Here is a 24,264-nt window from a genome sequence, read left to right on the forward strand (position 1 = left end):
AAAATCTTTCCTGCCTATGTACCAAGCTAATGCACTTTCATATTACAGCTTTGTATGAGCCATAGTGGACAAGGCCAGTCAAGATCCAAAGTGTGAGGAGCAGATCTTCCCTTTCAGTGGCAGCATCAGTTAAAGCACATTGCTGACAGGTCAGCTAATTATTGGCTCAGTGGTTTTGGCACTTGTGCATTAACTCTGGCATTTGGATTCATAGCACCCATGCAAAAAGCCATATGCCATCCCAGCACTGCAGATGTGGAGATAGGAGAATTCCAAGATCAATGAGAGACCCTGTTTGTCTTGGTCAGTGTTCTGTTGCTGTGAAGAGACATCATGGCCATGGTAACTCATAAAAGAAAGCATTTAATTGGGGCTGGCTTACATTTTCAGAGGGTGAGTCCATTTTTAGCATGCAGGGAAGTGTGGTAGCACGCAGGCAGACATGGTGCTGAAAAAGAAGTCAAGAGCTCTACATCTAGATCCACAGGCAGCAGAAGAGAGAGCTACTAGGTCTGGTCTGAGTTTTTGAATCTCCAAAGCCCACTCCCAGTGATATACTTCCTCCAACAAGGCTACAACTATTCCAACAAGGCCACACCTCCTAATCCTTGTCAAGTAGTACCACTCCCTAATGACCATACATTCAGCTATATGAGCCTATGGGGGACCACCACAGTGAAAAGAAAGAAAGAAAGAAAGAAAGAGAGAAAGAAAGAAAGAAAGAAAGAAAGAAAGAAAGAAAGAAAGAAAAAAGGTGGAGAATGATAAAAGAAGACACTTGTAATCAACCTGTAGCTTTCCCATGTACTCACAGGCAAAAGTACCTACACAATACAAACATGTATGCATATATTTATTTCCCTAATAGCCCAAAGCTTCAACTGTTAAACAAGTGGACTCAGGATGGACCCTGCCTGACTCCAAAATCCAAACACTGTAGCCAGAAGTTTCTCCAGTCCCACCCAGCTCCGTGGTCCCGCAGCCACTTATAAAATAATCACTCAGAGGCTTAATGTTATTTACAAACTGTATGGCCTATGGCAGGCCTCTTGCCAGCCAGCTCTTATATCTTAAATTAACCTATTTCTATTAATCTATGTTTTGTCTCATGTTCTGTGGCTTTACTGGTCTGCTGGCATGTTGTTGCTTCTTGGGCAGCTGGCTCAGGTCTTCCCTACTTCGCCTTTCTCTTCCTGTCTCTCTACTTGGGTTTCCTGCCTGCCTCTAAGCTGCCTTGCCGTAGGCCCAAATAGCTTTATTTATTAGCCAATGGGAGCAACACATATTCACAGCATACAGAAAGACATCCCACAGCATATGGCTCATGTTCTTCCTTTTGTCCTTTTAGATCTTTGATATCCTTTTTAGTTGATATTATCCAAATTTTCAGTATGTTTACTTTTAAATCATTTATTTGTTTTACTTATTTTAATTAGTCTGTGTCCCTGTGAGTATATACCATATATGTGTTTGTACTTGTGAAGGCTAGAAGAAGTGTGCCCTTTTGTTTTTTGGGTTTTTCTTGAGACAGGGTCTTTCTATTAGTCCTGCTGTCTTGGAACTCTACATAGACTAGGCTGGCCTTGAACTCACAGACATCAGCTTGCCTCTACCTCCTGAGTTCTGGAATCAAAAGGTGTGCACCATTGGGCCTTCCTCAGAAGAAGGCATTGGATCCCCCGGAACTAGAGTTTGGGGTGGTTGTGAGCTGCCTGATGTGGGCGTGAGAGCCAAACCCTGGTCCTCTTCAAGAGCAGTGAGTGCTCTTAACTGCTGAGCCATCTCTCCAGCGCCAGCAGATTTCTTAAATTAACAGGAAAATATTTGCTGCTGCTTTGTAGCTTTCCAGTCTTAACTACATTACTTAATTTCAATCGTTTGCTGGATTCAACTGTTCATCTTGTCTTGGGTTCAACTAGTTCCCCAAGTACGCACTATATGCACAGATTGTGTTAATTGGTAAGTGTGGACTGAGAACTTTGCTGAAAAAGAAATAATGTCATATAAAATTGAAACTGCCTGGTATAGTGACACACACCTTTAGTTTCAGCTCTTTGAAGACAGAGGCAGGCAGAGCTCCCTGATTTTGAGGCCAGCAGGGTCTATATAGTTCCAGCCATAGATACATAGTGAAACCCTGTTGGAAAAAAATATATTGAATATTGTACTGTGGACATGACAAGATGGGTGCATTCATGAACTCATAGCAGCTGTGGATACCTGTTAGAGATAAAGCCAGTCAACATTTCAGAATGGAGGGGGAAAGGCACAGGGACCTACCTTTCCAGAGGCCCTTCTCCTCAATGTGAGATGAGGAGCTATGGATAGTTGGTGGCTTCTGGGGGAGAAAGAATCTGTTTTAAGAGTAAGAGTGTGGGACATGGTAGGTCAACCATCCTTCGGTAGATGGTCCCACATCCATTGAGTATATAAGCAGCACAAATTGGGCTCAGTTAGAGAGGGTAACTCAAAATTGGAATGAATTTGGGGAAATGGGGCTAGAGGAACATAGGCAGGCAGGGAAAGAGAAGGCAGCATCCTTAAGATAGTGGCTTCTTGTTCCTGGAAAACATTGTGAAGGGAAATGGCAGCAAGGGTGGATATCTAAACAGGACCAATAGTGGGAAGGGGAGGACTCAGGGGTCCCTATAAAATACCCAAGCCAGTGTCCATTGAGCATTGAGTAAATGCCCAGGCTAATGGCTCATCCCACCCTTAAAGAAAAAAGCAGTTACTTGTACTTTTCTTGTGGCTTGGTCTGCTATCTTCCCAGTTAGTCAATTCTCTGTCTATTCAAGAAAATGAGCTCAGAAAACCACTAGGCAACTACCAGCATCCCTGTTACAGCGGGGTGATGATGGTTGGATCCAGAAGGGGGAGAGTCCCAAGTGAATATAATGAAAATACATAGTGTATGTAAAAAAGAGAGGGGATAACTTCTTTAAAAAGTGTGTGGGCAGGGGAGCTAGTGAGCTGGCTTAGTCGGTAAAGGCACAGGCCTCTAGGCCTGACAACTTGAGTCCAATCCTCTGGACCCACAGTGTAGAAGGAGAGAATCAACTCCCAGAAGTCGTTCTCTGACCTCTATATATGCACACCAGGGCATATTGACACCCATATGCACATACAAACTAACCCCCAAAATTAACCACCAGGTAGTTTCTGACGGACACTTGATAAGGTTATAACAAAGTAAAAATCTCGCTCACAGGGATACAAGAAGGCAGGGCATCTTTAATGCAAACAAATTTAAGTCTTGATAGGTAGTCCTTGGCTATGTCTGGGAAAAGCAATGAGGCCTGCCCAAGATCATATACATTCAGCCTTTAAGCATTACCCAGACTCAGTTCTTATGATCAAACCATATGACCTAGCCCACTTGCCAAAAGTCATGGAGGCAGGCACTGTAACATAGCAAGCTTTGCTTATATACGTGTGTGTGTAATCTAGTTCTCTTAAATCATTAGCTACAGGGCCCATAACCTAATATTACAGACTGTGAGAAATTGGCATCTTACTTCTTCTTGTGACTAGTATGCGTATGTATGCGCACATACACACACACACACACACATCTAATTCATAAGCTTATATGATATTAGATATAAGGATAGAAGGTTAAACCGCAAATGCCCAATTACAGGAATATGTTGTGCTTCACAAGAAGCCCTCCCTACTTAAAATTAGCTGCAGCCAGGAACCTGTCATCCTGGGCTCCTTCAGCTCTGCGTTGGCGCCAACTGCTGTCACTCAGGGGGCAGGACCTGAAGTCCTGTCCAATCGCAGCCCGTGGGCTGAGGCGTATCCAATCAGACACACAGACGGAGGGCGGGGGCGGGCCTTGGCGGTCGCCCGGCCTTTGTCTGGGAGCCGCCATCTTGGGCTTGGTGTCAGCCGCCGGGGAGGCTCCTGCGCAGCTTTGGCGGCGCGGTGGGTGCTGGGTGATGATGGTTGGAGGGCGCCGCCGGCGTCCCGGGGAAGCGGACCTGGTGAGTGTGCGTGTGGCGCCCGGAGGTGGCGGTGAGCGAGCAGGAAGCGCCGTGGCCGAGCGGGATCTGCGGTGAGGCCTTGCTGGGCGGCCGCGCTGGGTCCCCTGCCTGGGCAGCGGGGCTGCCCGAGCCCCGGGCGTCCTGTCCCTCCCGCTGGGGCGACCGGGGGGGGGGGCAGCCCTGCGCTGGCTGCGGGGTTCCTGCAGGTTGTGTTCGTCCTATTCTGTCAAGTTTTTTTTTTCCCTGGAGACGAGCTGTCGTCCCCCGGACGCTTAGTCCCCGCTTCCTTCCTGTGACCCCACCTGTTTCCTCTAATTTTCCCTAATGTTTGGGCGTTGGAGTCCCAAATCCAGACTCCTGAATGCCAGCCTGACCCGCCCCTCCTTCTTCCATAAGAGCGCTTCCCCCAAATTTGCCTCTTTGCCCATATTCTCAAGCACCAAGTTCCAGTTTCCGTTATGTTAACTGTTCCTCATTTCAAATATGCAATATTGTATAATTTATTTTTTTTTTTAATTCCGGAGTACTAGAGAAAAAATAATTTCTCAAGGACTTAAAAAAAATTCCTGTGAGTATAACACAAAAAGAGAGGAAAACAAGTTATTTGACTCCTGAACATTGTGCAAAAAGTCATTGAGTTTTACATGAATGATTTGTGAATGTGTTTTAGCATGCATGTTACATCATCAAAAAGTAATACTTGTTAACGATTATCATACCTAAGTATCTGAGAATAACAATAGATCGTAGTTTTGTTTTAATGTTGGCCATGTTCACACATGTCTATATGAGGTCAGTTGTAGTATTTTGAGGTATTTATGTCATCACCCTTGGTCAATCCTTAAGAACTGTCAATTTTCGTTTGAATTTAGTGAGTGGCATGGCTTTAGTATTTGGATGACATTTCCCCCCATGTAGTGCTCATCTTATAGTAATGCTCACCGAAGCTAGGAGAAAACCAAAGTGTGCCATACCTTATGCATGGTAGGACACATCTCGTATTGACTTCAGTCAGGAATGAAGTAATTGCTGAGTTGAACAAATGATATTGATTAGGTAATCTATGTCAGTAGGTAAGACTGAAACACAACTTCGCAGTAAATTTAATCTTATTTATGTGTGTGTGTGTGTGTGTGTGTGTGTGTGTGTGTGTATGTGTATCAGTGTGAGTGTATGCCATTAGGATTCAGGTGCCTCAGAGGCCAGAAGAAGCATTGGATATCCTGGAGCTGGGGTTACAAGTTGTGAGCTGCCTGACATCAGTTCTGGGAACTGAACTTGGGTCCTCTGGAAGACCAACAAGTATCCTAAAATGCTCTAGCCATCTCTAGCCTCATGATTTTTAATATTACCTAAAGACCAACTTGCAGATAAGCCAACAAAAGATGTTGGCTTAAAAAGCAGTGGGTTTGGCCCTTCCCTCACATTGTGTACCACTGGAAAGCATTAGAGTATTGCTTTCTAGGTGAGTATTGATTTCTAGGTGGGCTAGTACAGCCATTCTAATTTCATTGGTCCATTTCAACTTGAATTTTGAAGATTTTAAGTCTTTCTGGGGATTAGGAATGGAATTTCGGGTTCTAGAAACATTCTCCATGTGCTATGTATATTTGCCTCATTGCAGCATCAGTTTCAAGTGTTTGTAAACAGCTTTGCCTAGTGAGAAATCAATGAACAAATTGAGAATATTTAGATGTGTCTTTCTCCAAAATTTCAACAAGAGGAAATGCTTTCTCTAATCGTGTCTTCAGGCCACTTTTACAATAAGATATTCCAGGCATAGTGATTTGTTTTTTTTTATCTGTACAAGAAATCATATACTTGTAAGTGCTGAAAGTGATGGAAATGTTTGGCACACCTGCATTATACATGTTTTCAAATTCCTCCTGTGATGAGAAATTAAGAAATGTATTGTTGCCCTTTGATATCTTGAGTTCTACTACTAGAATCAGTGTTCATTATCTAGGACTGAAAAAGACAAGGTCAGTTACATGAGTCATGTTGTCTAGTGGTGATACATGGTCTTTATAGTCAGGCTGAATTGACTCATGTCCTGTATTATCAGCTTTTTTTTTTTTTTTTTTAGATGAGAGCTCCTGAGTAAACTGGGGTTGAGGGGGAGAAATAGAGGGTAGGAGGTCGGGGATGAGAACATATGGGAATGACATTGTCAAGCTGGGACAGGGATGGAGTGGGAGAACAGTGAAAGAGATATCTTGATAGAGGGAGACATCATGGGGATAGGGAGAAACCGGGTGCTAGGGAAGGTCCCAGGAATCCACAAGCATGACCCCAGCTTAGACTACTAGTAATAATGGAGAGGGTGCCTGAGCTGGCCTACCCCAGTAATCAGATTGGTGAAGACCCTGCCATCATAGAGCCTTCATTCAGTAACTGATGGAAACAGATGCAAAGATCCACAGTCAGGCACCAGGCCGAGCTCCAGGAGTCCAGTGGAAGAGAGAGAAGAGGGATTCTATGAGCAAGGGGCATCAAGATCATGATGTGGGATACTTGTATATACGACCAAACCAAGCTAGTGGGAACTCATGAACTTTAGACCAACAGCTGTGGAGCCTCCATGGGATTGGACTAGGCCCTCTGCGTAAGCAATACAGTTGTGTAGCTTGGTCTGTTCAAGGGGCCCCTGGCAGTGGGATCAGGATCTATTCCTGGTGCATGAGCTGGCTTTTTGGAGCCCACTACCTATGGTGGGACTCCTTGTACAGCCTTGGTGCAGGGGGAGGGGCTTGGGCCTGCCTCAACTGAATGTACCAGGCTTTGCTGACTCCCCATGGGAGGCCTTACTTTTTTGGAGGAGGGAATGGGGGGATGGGTGGGCTGGGAAGGAAGGCTGAGGAAGTGGGAGGAGAGGTGTGAGGGGGATCTATGCTTGGTATGTAAAATGAATAAAAAAATTTCTCAATAAAAAGAATATTTTTTATGACTGGAGAGACAGCTCCATTGAAGGCTACACTCACAACCAAAACATACAACAGTATTTTTTAAAGTTGATTCTTCAACAGTTTCATACATGTATAAAATGTGTCTTAATCATATCACCCCTACTCCCCTCAGGCACTCCCAATAGGCCCTCCTCCCACTTTCATGTTCTTTTTTCCCCATAACTCAGAGTCCAGTTAGTTAGGTCAGCTGCTTAATACTTGCTGGGGGAAGTTCCTTGACTTGGAACAAGTACAGAAACTTTATCTGCAAGGAAAGACTGAATGATACTGAATGTCAGAATGTTAGCAAGTTGCCATTAATTAGTTCTCTGGATCCATAACCAGGACAATCTCATTGAAAGGGAGCTCTATTTCCTGAACCTTGGATCCAGAGTTGCCTATTTGTCACATTGCTTGTGAAGCTGTGAGTGGGAAAGTGTAGTAGAATATTATTTTAAGGTGTGTTACTTTTGTTTATGTTGCATTTGTTTAACTCTGTGAAGCTGTGTTACTGTGCCTGTGTAAAACACCCGATGGTCTAATAAAGAACTGACCAATAGCAAGGCAGGAGAGAGAAATAGGCAGTGCTGGCAGGCAGAGAGAATATATAGAGAGGGAGAAATGTGGGAAGGGGAGGTGAGCAAAGAGAGATGGAGGAGTGAAAAGAGCTAGCAGCCAGAGGAGGAGGAGGATGACTCCAGGGGCCAGCCACCTAGCTACACAGCCAGCCACAGATTAAGAGTAAGATTTACAGAAGTAAGAGAATGGAAAAAGCCCAGAGTCAAAAGGTAGATTGGATAAATTAAGAAAAGCTGGCTAGAACCAAGCCAAGATAAGGCTGGGAATTTATAAGTAAGAATAAGCCTCTGAGTGTGGATTTATTTGGGAGCTGGGTGGAGGGCCCCCCAAAAGAGTCAAAATACCAACAACAGGAAAGTGTATTAGTTTGGTACCTGCACTGAAAAGGTCTTTGGATGTATTCACCCTTTCTTTCAGATCGCTGCTATCTCCATGAGAGGAAGACTGCAATAGGGCACTGGAGGAGGAGACTCAAGGAGGAGACTCAAGATGTACCAGTTGACAGTCAGGTCACTCTCTGAAGCTCAGCTGCCTCTTCAGCCATCAGGTAGGTACTCATACCAAAAAGAGCCCACCTGTCCTAGCCTAAATTATTGACCAGCCCAATTATACTGTACTTAATAACATCTTAAGGGGCTTGCTGTCTAGTGTAGATAATTATCACCCCCTATGATAGATAGGATTCCAAAATTTAATGACACCTTGCTTATATTGGCAAAACAATAGGTACTTTTAGGTACTGATTATCTGTAACTGAAAGATACTGCTAGGTTACACAGAAATACATGTAGACATGTATATGTATGACTGGTGTTTCAACTCACAGTACCTGTTATGCTGGTTTTATTCTTTCATGGGTTGGTGACTCTACTGGTACTTAGAGCTCTAGAGGTAGCCCCCCCTTGTACAACTAAAGGCACTGGGTTGAGGAATGTCTAATCAGGCAGATGAACAGGAGGGGGCAGGCTTTCCCAGTCTTGCTAGGACTTTTTACTCTGAAGCTCGTCATCTTGGGATGCGTCCCTAGGCTCAGTCTCCTCTACTCTGGAGGTCTAGGTGGCTGTGCTGTAGACTCTGTTGCCCTGTGACGTGCTGGTGCGGGGAGTTCCATAGGGAGGACGCTCGATGCCCTGGAAGCCAGAAATGGTGAGTGTGTGGGCCAGCGTCTTGAACCAGGGACTATAATTGGTGGGAATCATTTGTGGCTCTGGAGTCAATTGGCTGGAACCCTGTCTTGGGTCTTTGGATCCCAGGTCCCCTCTTTCTGTGGGGTGGGTGATGGGCTGGTACTTGGGACCCAGGTGGCCTGTCTCATTTCTGCAAGGTTACTTCAGCTCCTATTGGAGCTCTCTCTGTGCCTTTAGTTCCCTACTGACTGTAGGGCAGCAGGCTGGGCCATCAGTGGGCACAGGGTGCATTGTGTTCTGTTCTCAGATGATTAAATTTTTTTTAAACTTTCATGAGTTTGACTTTTAACATAAATGATACAACTTTAAAAAATTGTTTCATAATTTCATACATATGTGTAGTATACTTTGATCCACCCCCACTATCCTTTTATCACCACTGAAAATATCACCCTGAATATTTCTTTCTAACAAGCCTTTCTCTTCCTTTTTTTGTATTTTATTTTTTTAATGGCCATCTGCATTTAAGTAGAGTTGCTGGCATGAGTGTGGGTAGGGGATTATTGACTGCAAGGACTGTTTAACCAGTGGCAATACCACTAAGGAATACTCAGCTTTCATTAACTGTCCCTACTCCTTAAGGAATGATGGGGCCTTATGAGTTCCACCATCTATCCATGCTGGATTGTGATGGGCCACTTCTTGTGTAGGTAGCTATTGCCAGTCTGTTTTCCCCAAGGCTACCTAGCTTACCTCATAGATATGTCTTTGGCTTCTTTCCTCTCTGCGTTGCTTGAGCTGAGGCCATTGGCCACTTCTACTTCTCATTGCCTCGTCTTTCTCACTGCATTTCAACTTATGCTGTCCTCTTTGGTGTTTCTTAGTGTTCTTCCCCTCTGTTCAGAATAAAGTCTGTCTTTTGTTACCCTGAATCATCTCGTTCTTGGAGTTGCCTGTAGATAGCTTCTGCTCCTCCTTCTGACCCAAGAAGTCCCCATTTTCAATTAATTTTAATCTTTCTTACTTTTTTTTTTATTATAGGATTTAAAAAATGTGTCAAACATGGAACTTAACACATGCTAGCTGACTGCTGTGGAAATGAGCTACAGTCCTAGTCCATAGAACATTTTTTTTCCTATGTTTTTTTTTTTTTTTTCCTGCCTGAACTAGAGGAGGCAACTTTTAAACTATTTTAAAGCATAAAAGATGAGATGGAAACATGTCTAGATTTTAGTACTGCATGTCCTCAGATGTCCACTGGTTCCTTGCTCCTTTTTATGCTTATAAACTGGCATGTGTATACTGTCCATTAATAACTCTGTATACCTTGGCCATATGCAATGGCCGGTACCTGAAATATACTGTTGTTTATGTTTTAAGTCCCTGTAGTAAGCACATGATGCGCTGAGCAACACTTGTATTACATTAATAGTTATCCTAAATAATATAAGTAAAACATAGCTTAAGTTACACCACTGGTAGGAGTTAAGTGTCATTTTATATTTAGTATTTGTTCAGTTTCAGTTAGCATTTGAGACAGAGTTTAACGGCATTCTTACACTGCTTGTTATTTCAGGTGATGTTTGTTATGATAATTAATTTTCCAGTAAGATCAGAAGCAAATCTTTCTTTTCTACTTATATTAACCAGTCCATCAAGAGTATAAGAGTGTTTGCTTCTCTGACTCAGAGTACCAGAGGAAAAAGATTTTTTTCTTTGTGTAGTACATTCTCAGCCCTCATGCCAAAGGGAAAATGTGATTTTGTGAGTGACACTTTTGACGTCTCCTTAGAGAAGACTGTGCATCCCTTGCATGTGACCCCTCTGGCTTCTCAGAAGACTGTACATCACTTGCATTCACATTGTGAAGGGATCTCAGCAAAGAGAGGCTCCAGGTTGGCTTATGTGAATGTTGTGTTTTGTCAGTATTTCACTTGGATAAAGGCATGGCAATCAGGGCTATGGATGAAGTGTTTATCCTTTCCCCAGAATTTCTCTATTGAAGCTTATATCCAAGTCCACATGCTGACTATCTGGAGATAGGGCTTATAGGAGGTAATTAGCGTTAAATGAGGAAATATGTGTGGGATGCTAACAACATACAGCTGAACTTCCTTATGCAAAAGAGGAAGAAGGGTTGGGTGCTAGCACAGTGTAAGAGCATTCGTCTACCATGACTAAAACCACAATTTGAGTTCCAGAAAAAAAGAGGGAGAATTATTTTGTTTTTGCATGGAAAACACTATGATTAGGCTGTCACCTGGATGCCAGGAAGGGAGACATTATGAGGAACTGAACCACCTTCAGCCTTGACTGTTAACTTACACAACTGTGAAAAAAATTTAATTTCATCCATTCTGTATAAGTTTTTATTGCAACCCATGGCAACTAATACAGGGGGAAGAATTAGATTTTGAAGAACAGGAATTTAACCTACACTACTCTGTTGGTATTTGTATGTTAATTTTTTAAGAATTTATTTTTTTTTTGTGGCATATATGTTGAGATCAGAAGACAACTTCTGAGAGTTGGTTCTCCTTCCACCATATGGGGCCTTGAGATTGAACCCAGGTCATCAGATTTCCTAATGGGCATCTTTCCCCTCTACCTATTTTGTCAGTATATAATTTTTTTTTGTAACAACATTGAAATAAACTGTTTTACATCTAAGAAGAAAATGTACTGACCTAAGGAAAATTAATGATATTGTGATGTAGACTTCATCCATTTATTGTATTTTTTGTGATATATAATTTTGTCCATGAATGTAGTATTTATTTATTTTTTTATAACCTTAATTTATTTTCTTATCTGATAAGTTGGTATATTTTTGTTGCTACAGTAGGTACCTTGAATTTGATATTCTGTTATTGTTTGAACATACTCGTATGTGTGAATATTTTCTGTGATGGCTAATCTTGCTTGCCAACTTGACATACCTGGGAAGAGGGAACTTCATTTGAACAATTGCCTCCATTAGATTGACCTGTGGTCATGTCTGTTGGGAATTCCTTTGGTTGCTGATTGATGTAGGGGTCCCAGCTCACTGTGGGTGGTGCCATCATGAGTAGGTAGGTCTGGACTGTATAAGAAAGGCAGCTGAGTAAGCCAGAGGGAGAGAGCCAGTAGCTGCATTCCTCTGTGGTTTCTGCTTCAGTTCCTGCCTTCACGTTCCTGCTTGAGCTCTTGACTTGGCATCCCTTGATGATGGGCTCTATCTAGCCTGAAAGAATAAATTCTTTTCTCCTAAAGTTGGTTTTGGTCAGTGTTTTATTGAAGCATAGAAAGCAGTTAAAACAGTTTCCTTTGCTATTTATTTAGTCATTACTGGGTATTGAAACCAGGGCCCCATGTGCTAGGAAAGCCCTCTATAACTGAGCTACAGCCCCAGCCTTTATGTCACTTGTGTAGTGTGTTTATTGAATCCTCCTATTTGGAATAATGTCCAGGGAATTCTCTTGGGATTTTAGGTATATGTTGTAAAGATGAGATACTCTTTCTTGTGTTTTGTTGGATTTTCCTGTACCCTTCATAGAGTGCTAAATACTTTTGTGATTGAGCACAAAAGTTTACCCTCTAGTTGTATGAATATTTTTTTTTGAAAACATCAAATTTCCATTCACCCAGGTAAAGCACCAATGACAGGTGCAAGAAGCTATTCTACTCAAGTCCTGGTGAACCAGTGTGTTTAGTTAGGGTTACTTCATAGGAGCATGGGTAATTCTTAAGCAGTTACACCACTGAAGGGAATGTCTCTCTGCTAACTGTCTATAAATCTTTGAGAGTGATTGAGGTCTTTTGAACCTTTCTCCTTGTAACCATCAACTGCCTATAAATCAGAGGTCAGATTAGTGATGTAGATAGTCATTTGTTATCTTGGTTCATGTAATTTACATATTTTATAGTACCCCATGCCTTTTTTTAAACCTTTTGATTTAGGAAATGGGTAATATAGTCACTTATATGTGAATCCTAGCAGTTTTTTTTTTTTTTTTGATTAAGTAAGAAAATACAAGAATGGCCATAACTGCAATTACTAATTTTTTAAAGCAGGTTTAATTTTTAAACATTTTATGTATCTCGGTGTATGGATGTTTTACCTGTGTGCCTGTGCCTTTGAACACCATTTGATCCTCTGGATTGTGATTCTGGATGATTGTGTTCCACCATGTGGGTGCTGGGAATCAAATTTGGGTCCATTGGAAGAACAGCCAGAGCTCTTAACTGCTAATCCATTTCTCTAGCCTCTGAATAATTACTTATGTATGTAATGGACTACTAACAAGTCGATGAAATTAAATTGTTGAATTACTTAAATGCAAAAATCACTGGATAATAAATGATTTGAACATTTACTGGTGTTGTCACTCATTACAATGTGAGAATACTCAGACTGGTATTCTGTATAGTTCTGTTAGCCTATCTTGTGTCTTTTGTGCTATCATAACTGGACTTGTGTTGCTTCATATTCATGAGAATACATTCATGTAAACATTTAAGAGTTCTGTTGTATGTAAGTAGCAGTGTTTTCTATTTTACTTGTCCTGTTGTACATAGAACATTAACCTTTTAAATACACATCAACAATGTGTTTGTATTTTTGTCTTTGGACTATATCAGGTTCTTTCCTGAGGAGAATGTTATTAATGTTGTTCTTCTTAGTAATAAGGATTGTTCAGCATCTATAAAGGGAACTGTATAATTATGTTTTCTTGAATTATACTAAATTCATGTGTAGGTAAAATATTACTTTCTCCCATGATAAAGAATACAGATAAATTTTGTGTTATGTAAAACAGGTATCCATACAAGGATGAACTCTCAGGCTGAGGAGAAATGTGTTATTACAGGGGTTGGTGTCATTTGAGGATATAGCTGTGGAATTTACCTGGCAGGAGTGGCAGGACCTGAATGAAAGTCAGAGGACCCTCTACAGGGATGTGATGCTGGAGAACTACAAGAACTTGCTGTTTTTGGGTGAGTGTAGAATGGAATGTAGACTCTTTATCAAACTAATTGGCGCCATCATTGGCTGTCTTTTCAAATGAAGGTATTTTCTTTCTTTTCTCTGCCTGACTTAGTGGTTTAACATCTCCCATTTACAGGGCACTGCAAGACCAAACCTGAGTTGATCTTCAATTTGGAGCACAGACTTGGGTCATGGATTGTAGGAGAAGCCTCAGACCAGAGCATTCCAGGTACATCAGTGCATACTAATTAGGAGGATGCTAAGAACTGAACAGATATGGTCACCAAATTTATCCCCATCCCAGATCTAAACATGGCTAGTCTTATATATTAGACATTTGTCTAATGCACTCTCAAAGACTTGGCTTTTGTTGTTGTCACTGAAATATGTTCTTTTAGATTTGCTATAAATCTATTCCCTATATGGATCTTAGAGAAACAACATACATAGTTTAGTTTAGGAAAAGTCTAATAAACTGAGTTGTAAGGAAGTAGTTAATGCATTTATTTTATTTAAGTAATTTCTCAAGTTTGCTACATAATATGTAGGTGGCTATCTAGCAAAGACTTGATAGTAGTCATGAGTATTAATAGCAGAGATACAAATTAATAAATGAGTAGCTTAAGGCTAGTATTTAATTACAGTTATTTTGGCAGTTACAGGTGGAATTTGAGAAAATAGCATCAGAGTGTTCCAGAGTAAAGTAGTAGATTAAAAGTGCTTTATGATTGTCTGAATAAAGAGAGATAGGGTAATAAAGGAGAAAATATCCAAAGTCTTAAGGGCAGCTGAAAAGAAGAAAAACAAAATTGTAATACATGAGCATGTACATACACACATAAACACATACAGAGAGAGACATACACATACAGTACATACCATACACCAAACAAAGAGGAAGCCTGTAACTATCTCCCTCTGCAGAGGAAAACCAAAAGCCATGAGCATAAGGGAAGCCTGGAGCATGTAGGCATCCTTAGGGACAACTAGACACAGGAGAAACCTACAGTTTTCAGAAGGCTTAAATCCAGTTGAACATTCCTTGTCTGAAAATAACTTCTTTATAACAGACTAACATTGGAGAAGAAACCAGTTATATTATTCCCTTTACCTTGAAGTGCTATACTGTGGGGGAACAGCCCCCCCCCCAGGTACTCTTGAGTGAGGGATAAGAGATTCAGATAGAAGGATAGAGGGGAGAGAAAAATACAGAAACACAGGATAGCCTTGGGAGGGCCCAGAACTTTATTCAAAGTGACTTTTTATAACAATGCCAAGGGGCGAGACAAAAGACCTCCCCCTTGCTAGATAGAGCCAGATGTAGACCCTTCCAAACACCTGGTACCCAAGCCTGTGGTCCAATCATCATCTTATGCAACCCTGCTGGTGAAGCAAGCTCAAATCTCAATAGAAAACTTCTGTGGGCTCCCACAGGTCCCTCTTAATATTTTAAAACTCAGGTGAGGGTACAGAGCTCAATTCTGAATCCACTAGGAGCTTGTAAGTAGCTGGAATTACCACAGCATTACTCCTCCCTAGGGCTGCCACATCTCCCAATAAAGGAGTAGAGGATGATAAAGATGGAATGTCCTTGTTGAATGGGTCTCAGATGTCTATAGAAGTCTTAGCTGCACTAAGCACTTTTTAAATCAATAACTCCTGATGCAATCGCATCAAAAAAATCAAACCCCAGATGCAAATGCATCAAACTTAAAGACTCCCTTAGCTTCACCAAACATTAACAGGTTAACATAATTCTAACATGAATATTACTGTACATAATTACAGTTCTCTCAAACTTACATCCAAAAGCAAACTCTTAATAGAACCATTAACACTTTAAAGACTTTAGCAAAAATAAACTTTAAAGCAATCTCTTAATAGAATAATTTGCATTTCTTGCTAATAAAACATAGGATAAACTTCTTATGTATCCACATCAAAGTTAAATAAGCTCCCTTAGCTTCACCAAACCATGGTGCATCAATATCAACCGATTAACATAATAACTCTAACGTAAATATTACTATACACAATTACAGTTCCTACAAACCTACATCCAAAAGCAATACTCTCAATATAACCATTAGCACTTTAAAAACTTTAGCAAAAATCCAAAAGCAATTTCTTAATAGAACTATAGAAAACATAGGATATATTAACACAATTTAATATCAGTCCACTTAAGGGACAAGAAAATATTTTTTTAATTAAATAGACTATGGAATATTAACTCCCCTTTTTCCTTAAATTTTTTTTTTTAGGCTGCATTTTGAGCTTGAGGAAAAAAACCCCAAACTTCTCTGTTTAGACAGTTCCATTTTTAACACAAAGCAGTTCATGAATCACCACAGTTAATAGAGTCTATATGTGTAAGTAAAGTCAAAATTGTCCCATTACTATGGCATCACTCCTATCGGTCTCATTTCTTAAGCCTGAAAAGTTCAAAAAATAAATTCTTTTAAATATGAAGAAACCCATAACCAAAACCTTTTTGCAGTTAACAATTCTAGTTCAAACAAGTGTCTCTGAAACTTTTGTTCTCAGCCACAGAGGCATTTTCAGTTACAGCATCAGTTTATGGCAATCTTTCTTGAGGAACCTTGCCTCAGGACAAAAGCTATTAACTGGCTGGGGCAGAGTCCTTTCAAAAGATTCTTTCTTACAACTAGCAAACAGAAACTGCAAGGCTTTCGGCTCCTGGCTTTTACAGTCACAGTCTGTGCTTCTGGTAACTGGCAGTTTCCAGGATCCCTGTGTCCTGAGGCCCCGAGGGCTTTCAATCACTTCACACCACTCCAGCTCAAGAAGCTGCCCCTGCTATGATCGACAACTCTCGGCACACAGGATCTGGAAGGAAACCCAGCCTTGGCCAGTCATGACTGCTGTACTCTGGCTGCATTACCTACTTTGTTGGGAATCCTCCAAGAATGCTGTCCTGCTTGCACAGCTGAATGCTACCCCCAGGGTAACTCCATGGTTCTAGCTAAACCCTACTGCTGGGAGCTTGGGCTGGCCTAGGTTCTAGCATCTCTGCCATTCTGCCTGAAGCACAGTTCTCACCTCTACAGCTCCCTGGGCTCTAGCACATCTCAGCTGCTTGTTTGGCTGTGGCATCTCTGTTTGGCACTCCAGGCTCTGCTTTCTCTGCTACACTCCAAGCTGCTTGCTGTTCACCTTTCTCTCAGTGTGGCATTTCTGCTTGTCTCACCATGGCTTTTTTTTACCACAGAAAGCTTGCAGAACCTCGCTGCTTGTGCTGGCTCTTGGGCATCTGCCACCTGTTCTGTGCTGATGTCCTGTGGGTCTCAGCTGCGGATGCCTGGCTGCTGCGGCTTGCACTGGCTCTGGTGTGCGCCACTGTTGGTGGCTTCTGGAGCTTCTGCTTGTACTCAGAGGTGGAAAAACTACTCTAAGTTTCTATTATACCTAAGTCTTATTTTACCCTAATATACCTAAGCCTAAACAATATCCTTATGCTTATAGCTTATTCTACACTTTAAAACCTAATTTTAGTAGAGATTTGAGAGAGAAGAGAAAAAGAGAAACTTCGAAAGAGATATACGCTGCAGCCTCACTTGGGCATCTTTCAGCCCCTTTGCTTTCACTCCCAAGAATAAAATACCGTCACCTTTATTTTTTCAACTCCTTATCAGCATGCCTTTTTATACCCTTGATGCCCCCTCTCTACTTTTGCTGAGTCCCTGGTCCCTGTTTAGGCACCATTTGTGGGGGAACCTGTCCCTATCTTTTTCCCCAGGGTACTCTTGAGTGAGGGATAAGAGATTCAGATAGAAGGATAGTGGAGAGAGAAAAAAAGAAACACAGGATAGCCTCAGGAGGGCCTGGATCCTTATCCACTGCCTTTTCATAACAATGCCATGGGGTGAGGAAAAAGACCTCCCCCTTGCTAGATACAGCCAAGTGTAGACCCTTTCAAATACCTGATACCCAGGCTTGTGATCTAATCATCCTCTTAAGCAGTCCTGCTGGTAAAGCAAGCTCAGATCTCACTAGGAAACCTCTATACACAAACCTCTATACACTATACACAGACTCCAGCTTGAGAGGGGGACTTGAGAGGGTACTCATTCAGTTTTTGAGAGTGAGCTATACTGTAGACATGAAATCAAATAATCACAAATCACAGAGGATGTAGACATGCTATTACCATTATTAATTTAGCATACCAGAAGACCTTTTAAGATAAAGATTTAATGTGTGTCTTCCAATAAGAATCTTAAATATAATTGTTTTTAACTTTAAAGCAGATGGCCAGAATGGAATAACAACTAAGATTTTGTTGTTTGCTGTCTGCAGCATCTTCTCACTGGCAGAGGTACATATGGATTTAAAATGTGAGCAATGTTTCTTGAAACAAACAATGTAAAAGGACTCATCAGTAGCTCTACTCACATGAATAAGCCAGCTTCATGCCTAATTAGCTTAGAAGGCATAAAGAAATTTACTGAATATTCATAACAGGACCAATCCATTAAAATACAATTATTCCAAATGTTTATGCACTGAATATTGGTGTTCTGAGTTCCATAAAAATATTTCTAGACACAAAGGAAGACAGAAGTTCTGGATAGAGCAGTAGTGAGTGATTTCAGCATTCTAGAATTGTATAATATGCCAATAAATAACAAATCTGAATTAGATAACATCCACTTTCATGAGTGAGGTACATACTGGAGTTGAGTGACTAAACTAGTCTACTATCATGAATGGATAACTCAGGAACAAGATTTAACAGAACCACTTCATAGTTAACAGTGCATCAGTGAGACTAAAGAGACATCTATAGTGTATACTGTCTCAGTGTCTGTGAAATATACATCTGAGCTTTCTCTAAAACAAATCAAAATTGAGGTCATAAAGCAAGCCCTAATGAACAGATAACATTGGAAATAATTTGTTGTATCTTTTAAAAGTCAAAACTGAGAATGATAAAAACCAATAGCCAGAGAAAATAAACTAAACAAATATGTGGTTGAATACAGTTTTGAATGATCAGTGACTTGTAAAACAGATGGGGGTTAAGTTTCCTAGAATGAAGTAAATTCAAAAAAGTAGAATGAGGAGTATCTGGAAGGAGGAAGAGAACCTACAGCTCTGGGCAGAGAAAGGTAGACATGAATTTTACCAGAGTACATTGTCTACATATATAGATGGAAGACCATGAAATTTCTTTGGGTGTGAATAGCATAAAAGCAACATAATATACCTTAGTTGGTACAATTAATGTATGTTAAATTTAGAAGACACATATGACATTGAGTTAGATAAAGGAAAATGTATATCATTTTGGTAAACTATATTTTCCTAGTTTTTTTCATTTTTGATAAAATGATTAAAAAGCAAATAGATGGCTAGAGCATAATAGGAATTTTTTTAGGGGGCATTTATCCTCTAGTGGGAAGGAAGATATGTGCATATTAATTTTTATTAATGTCATTTCAGATTCCCAGGAAATGAATACCCTGACCAAGTTCTGTCCAGAAACCAAAGCAAGACATGTGTGGCAAGTTGTATTTGACCATGATACATCAAAGGAGTTGACTAGAGTAGGGAAGGCATTCAATGTGAGTGCAAACCATGTTTCAAATGAGAATATAAAGAATGAGAACCCACTAGGAATGAGTCCTAAAAAGCTTATTCTGTGGAAGAATGTGTATATCCATAGTGATGTTGATGAGCTAGAAGTTGGAGAAGAACCTGATGATCTTATTGGAACTGTAAAATCCATCAAATATCCAGAGCATGTTAGTCTATACAAATCTCAAAGTTCACAAAGTTATTTTCGAAGTCTTATACCAGGGAAATCCTTCAACACAAAAGCAGTATTACTGACTCATAAGTTCAGTGAATATGCAAAATCTTTAGGTGACACAGCATTTATTGGCAAAGAGATGACTCAGATAAGGGAGAAATCTTTTGAATGTGATATATCAGAGATAAAGTGTAACAAGTCTGACCTTGATGAAAATGAGCAAATACACTTTGGAGAGAAACATTTCAAATATAGTGACTTTGAGAACCCTTTCATTACTGAATCATATCTTCTAAAACATAAGGGACAACATGCAGGAGAAAAGCTCTTTGTTCAGGAGGAATATGAGTTTTCTCAGCAGTCAGAAGTGAGTCTCCATCAGAAAATCCACAGAGGGAAAAAGTCCTATGAATGTAAAATTTGTGGAAAGTGCTTTCATTGGAAAACGAGCTTCAACAGACATCATAGTACTCACACTGGTGAGAAGCCCTATGAATGTAAGGAATGTAGGAAAGCTTTCTGCCAAAAGTCACACCTCACTCAGCATCAGAGAGTTCATACAGGTGAGAGACCATATATATGTCTAGAGTGTAGGAAAGCTTTCTATCGTAAGTCAGAGCTCACTGACCATCAGAGAATTCATACAGGTGAGAAGCCGTATGAATGTAAGGAATGTGGGAAAGCTTTTTGCCAAAAGCCCCAACTCACTTTACATCAGAGAATTCATACAGGTGAAAAGCCCTATGAGTGTGCAGAATGTGGGAAAGCCTTTTCCACCAAGTCCTATTTAACTGTACATCAGAGAACTCACACAGGTGAGAAACCTTATGAATGTACAGTATGCAGGAAGTCGTTTATTTGTAAGTCGAGTTTCAGTCATCATTGGAGAACTCATACTGGTGAAAAACCCTATGAATGCAAGCAATGTATGAAGACATTCTACCGCAAGTCAGGCCTGACTCGACACCAGAGAACTCACACAGGTGACAAACCCTATGAATGTCAATTATGTGAGAAGGCTTTTTATTGCACTTCACACCTCACTGTACACCAGAGAACTCATACAGGTGAGAAACCCTATGAATGTAAAGAATGTAGGAAATCTTTCTATGATAAGTCAAATCTCAGACGGCATCAGAAGATTCATACTATGGAGAAAGCCTGTGAATGCAAACAGTGCAATAAATCTTTGCTGAGTAACACTTCTCAACATCAGACAATGTACTATGAATATGAAGAATGTAAGAAAGCTTTCCCACATAAAACAAATTTTACTTAAACATGTAATACTTCTTATAGGTAAGGGAACCTGTGAATGTAAAGAACATTGGGAAACATTTGCCCACAAGTCAGATCTTACTGTACATAGGAATACCCACATGAGAGATTAAACTGTATGAATAAACAGGGAAAGAAAACTTTGATTTATGCTTGTTTATCAAAGAACTCACAATTGACTGGCAAGTAATTTTGCTAGGTACATAAGTGATTGCTTTTAAACCAACATAAACAGATGTTTATGGTGGAGGGTCACTTGTACTCAGGCAACAGAGGAAGACACCATGGCTTAAAAGAAAATTGGGCAAAATTTTCTACTTGAGGTTTTCCTGACATGATACCAGAACTCAATGGTGTGAAACCAATGAAAATGAAGAATTGCCTCAAGCTCTGAATAGAATTTGCAACTGATTACTGGGTGTGTTGGTGCATGCTTGTAATCTCAATACTTGGGAGGTCAAGAAAGGAGGATCAAGAGTTATAGTCCTTGGCTACAGAGCGAGTTCACTCCCAGCCTGTGTTACATGGGACCTTAAGAACAAAAAACCAAATAATTAAAAATACAAGAATTTGAGAATATAATGGCTTCACAAATTCTATAACTGACAAAGGACAAAAATACAATTACATACCTTAATGCCATTTGAATCAAATATGCTATATGAGTCCTAGTCATATAAGTTTTGTAGAAACGTGGAACTTTGTGGAAATCATGTTACTGGACATCACTTCACTCAAAACTGAGCCCACTTGAATTTAAGCAGTTAGGAGGGCTGTGGATGTAGTTCAGTGGCAGAATGCTTGATCAATATAAATGTTGACTTTTATGTAGATTACCTGTTACCACCTTAAAAGTTTTATTGTATTTATATGTGCATACATTCCATATCACATATGTCAGGGTCAGAGGACAAACTCTTCAAAGTTATTTCCCTCCTACCTGGTGGGTTCTTCGTATCAAACTTAGGTTGTCAGACTTGGCAGCAAGTGTCTTTAGCCTTCGTCTGAGCCATCTACTGCCCTTGTATTTTATACTCATCAATTTTTGTAAAATAAGCACTTCTGGAGTTATTTCAGTCTGTTCAGAATTCTTTAATGGGTAAGGACATTTCTTTGATCATTTTAAGTGAAGTTTCCCCAACTTTTCAATTTGGAGATAAGGTCTTGCTACAAACACCCTGGTTGATATCAAAGTCCTGTTCTTACCTGTGAGTGCTTTGATTACATGTATGTGCTACTATGCCCAGCATAACATTTTAAGGCTTAAAAAAAACTAAGAATGAAAACTTCTGGAGCTTTTTTTGGCTGCTGTCTCTATGGTCTAAATGCTCCATCACTGTGTTACAAAAACATTGAACAAATGAAAGATTTGATTTCACAGTACGGTGAAAGGATGCCAAATCTGTCAAGATCCAGAAGAATGCGGGTCATGTGAAGTTCAAAGTTCACTGCAGCAGAAACCTATGCCTTGATCATTACAGTCAGGGAAGCTGAATCAGATAATGAAGGGGCCGAAATAAAACACATCTTCATTTGGATTGTATTAAAATCCTACAATGTAAAAAAAATCTGTTCGTATAACTTGAGTGTTAATTGGAAGTAATAAGTTATTTAAAAATTATTTCAAATTGTGTTTAGTTGTGTACAAATAAGCAAGATGGTCATTCCAGTCAGCATAAACTGGTCTCCAATCTGGGACACTTGTGGTTGACATAAATGAAAGTTAATAGTTAATACTCAAATCTAGTGAACAAGCTTGAACCACATCTCAAATATAATTATGTTCTATATTATATATTTTGTTTTAGAAATCTGAATTGAGTGCACTCAGAATAAGTACAGAAAATTTGTTACATGTGTAACAAATACATTGGGAGACTACTTAAGAGGTAGGGTGCATGCCCTTTTATGTTTGTAGTTCTGATTGCAATTTCAGACATAAGTATTAAGATGCTGTGGTTGTATTAGTTAACTTGGTATTACTGTGGGCAACTATCTGATAGAACCAAGTTAAGGCTGTACATACTTATTTTAGATCATAATTTCATATAGTCAAGTTACTTGACCTCCCCCCCCCCCTCGACCATGAGCAGATCATGGTTGTCAGAAGCGCTTTTTATTTAACTTCTAGATAGGAAACAGCAAAGAAGTGGCTCAATATCAGGCTTATTCTTTAATTATGTCTAACAGTGACATACATTTAAAATGAAAATAGTCCTTCCTGAAGTTTATATCACCTCTAAATTATTGCCACAATCTGTGACCCAAGCATCCAACACAAGCCTTTGGGCAACATTTCAGATTCAAATCAGAATATACAGTTTTTTTTTTTTTTCTGTTTTTCGAGACAGGGTTTCTCTGTGTAGCTTTGCGCTATACAGTTTTCATATTAAACAACTACCCCATTCATATTTTGTTAAGTATATCATGTTCATATAGAGTTGTATGGGTATTTTTATAAAACTATTCGATTGAAACTGAAGCGCTATCCACTGCCCTAAGAAGGTGACTGATAATGTTTTTACAATGTTTAACCAACATATCAGCAATTAATGTTGAAATGTAGAAATCTGATACGCAAGTGTTTATACTTGACATCTGAATTAAAGCACTTTGGTCAACAATTCTTGTTTCATTTTTAATTTTATTTTACATTTTTAGTTAAGATAATTATATCACATATCCCACTATCCTTTTCTTCTACCAGGCCCTCCCTCCAATGTTCCCTCCCTCAAGTGATAGCCTCTTTCATTATTGCAGTTACATGTATAGCTACAAATATATAAATACAGCCCACTGGGTTAATTTTTTTGTATGTGTGTGTGTATATGTGGTTTCAGGCTGACTACTTTCTAGTGGATGAACAGTCATGTGAATCCTATTGAACTCTTGTAAAGAGTAAAGACCACTAACCCATTTTTTTTGGTTGAATTAAGCAAGCTTTATTTTCTGTCAGAGCTATCTCCCTAAAGCAGGGTTTAAGAGAATAGCACAGAATATAGGATAAATTTTTTTATAGTCCCCAAACTGCAAGGCTAGGGGGTTTCCAAGTGTTTTTAGTTATGTAGGAACTTGGCAGAATATCTACATTTGGTAGAGCATCTTATCAGAGTAAAAGTCAGGGTATAGGGTGTAGAACATGTCAAATTCCAGAAAATGGGTAAACAGGAATGAACTTATTTTTACCATTTAACAAGGTGCTTCTAATCTTAAGAAATGTCAGGCTGGTCTATCATTCCCCCATTGTCTTATGTGTTTCTTTCAAGTCCTTGCTAGGGAATGGTTATTTTTATCTATTGTATGGGCTAATAGTGCCAGCAGAGGACAAGTATCTTGGCAGCCTATATAGCCTGTCCCATAGACTCTAGCTGGCTGCATCTCATTGTGACTGCTATTCTTGGTGGCCATAATTTGGCATTGGCATCTCTAAAATTGGTAGGGTCCCTTATTGCAACTGGGATGCATTTTTATCAGCTCCTGGGATATTTTAGGAAACTCAATCCTGTCATATATATATGTATAGTGCCAAGCTTCAGTGGCTCTCCATGACTCATGTCTTTAAAACCAGTACCATCTGGGTGACTCATATTACAATGTTTGA

At 40.0% G+C, this 24,264-nt stretch overlaps 1 protein-coding gene across 9 annotated transcripts; it reads left to right on the top strand.

Annotated features, from left to right (window-relative positions):
* Nucleotides 1-3,857: 3,857 nt before the first annotated feature.
* LOC114682206 (zinc finger protein 501-like) lies at nucleotides 3,858-22,749 on the top strand. Of its 9 annotated transcripts, none has more exons than XM_028856005.1 (6): nucleotides 3,858-3,989; nucleotides 7,931-8,060; nucleotides 8,564-8,659; nucleotides 13,491-13,617; nucleotides 13,746-13,838; nucleotides 19,076-22,749. In XM_028856005.1, the coding sequence occupies exons 3-6, from the start codon at nucleotides 8,639-8,641 to the stop codon at nucleotides 20,662-20,664; spliced, it is 1,830 nt and encodes a 609-aa protein (XP_028711838.1). In that variant the 5' UTR covers nucleotides 3,858-3,989; nucleotides 7,931-8,060; nucleotides 8,564-8,638; the 3' UTR covers nucleotides 20,665-22,749. The 9 variants fall into 9 exon arrangements, with proteins under 9 accessions (XP_028711838.1, XP_028711840.1, XP_028711839.1 ...); XM_028856007.1 differs by having other exon boundaries at nucleotides 13,536-13,617; XM_028856006.1 differs by having other exon boundaries at nucleotides 8,570-8,659.
* The last annotated feature ends 1,515 nt before the right edge of the window (nucleotides 22,750-24,264 follow it).

This window comes from Peromyscus leucopus, chromosome 23 (assembly GCF_004664715.2).
Source record: "Peromyscus leucopus breed LL Stock chromosome 23, UCI_PerLeu_2.1, whole genome shotgun sequence".
In the NCBI taxonomy this organism is placed as follows: Eukaryota; Metazoa; Chordata; class Mammalia; order Rodentia; family Cricetidae; genus Peromyscus; species Peromyscus leucopus.

Bases quoted from the DNA above. Each gene is read 5' to 3' on its own strand.
- LOC114682206 (XM_028856005.1), top strand. From the start codon at position 8,639: ATGCCCTGGAAGCCAGAAATG. The intron at 13,618-13,745 runs GTGAGTGTAGAA...TCCCATTTACAG, and splicing joins CAAGAACTTGCTGTTTTTGG to GGCACTGCAAGACCAAACCT. The intron at 13,839-19,075 runs GTACATCAGTGC...ATGTCATTTCAG, and splicing joins CTCAGACCAGAGCATTCCAG to ATTCCCAGGAAATGAATACC.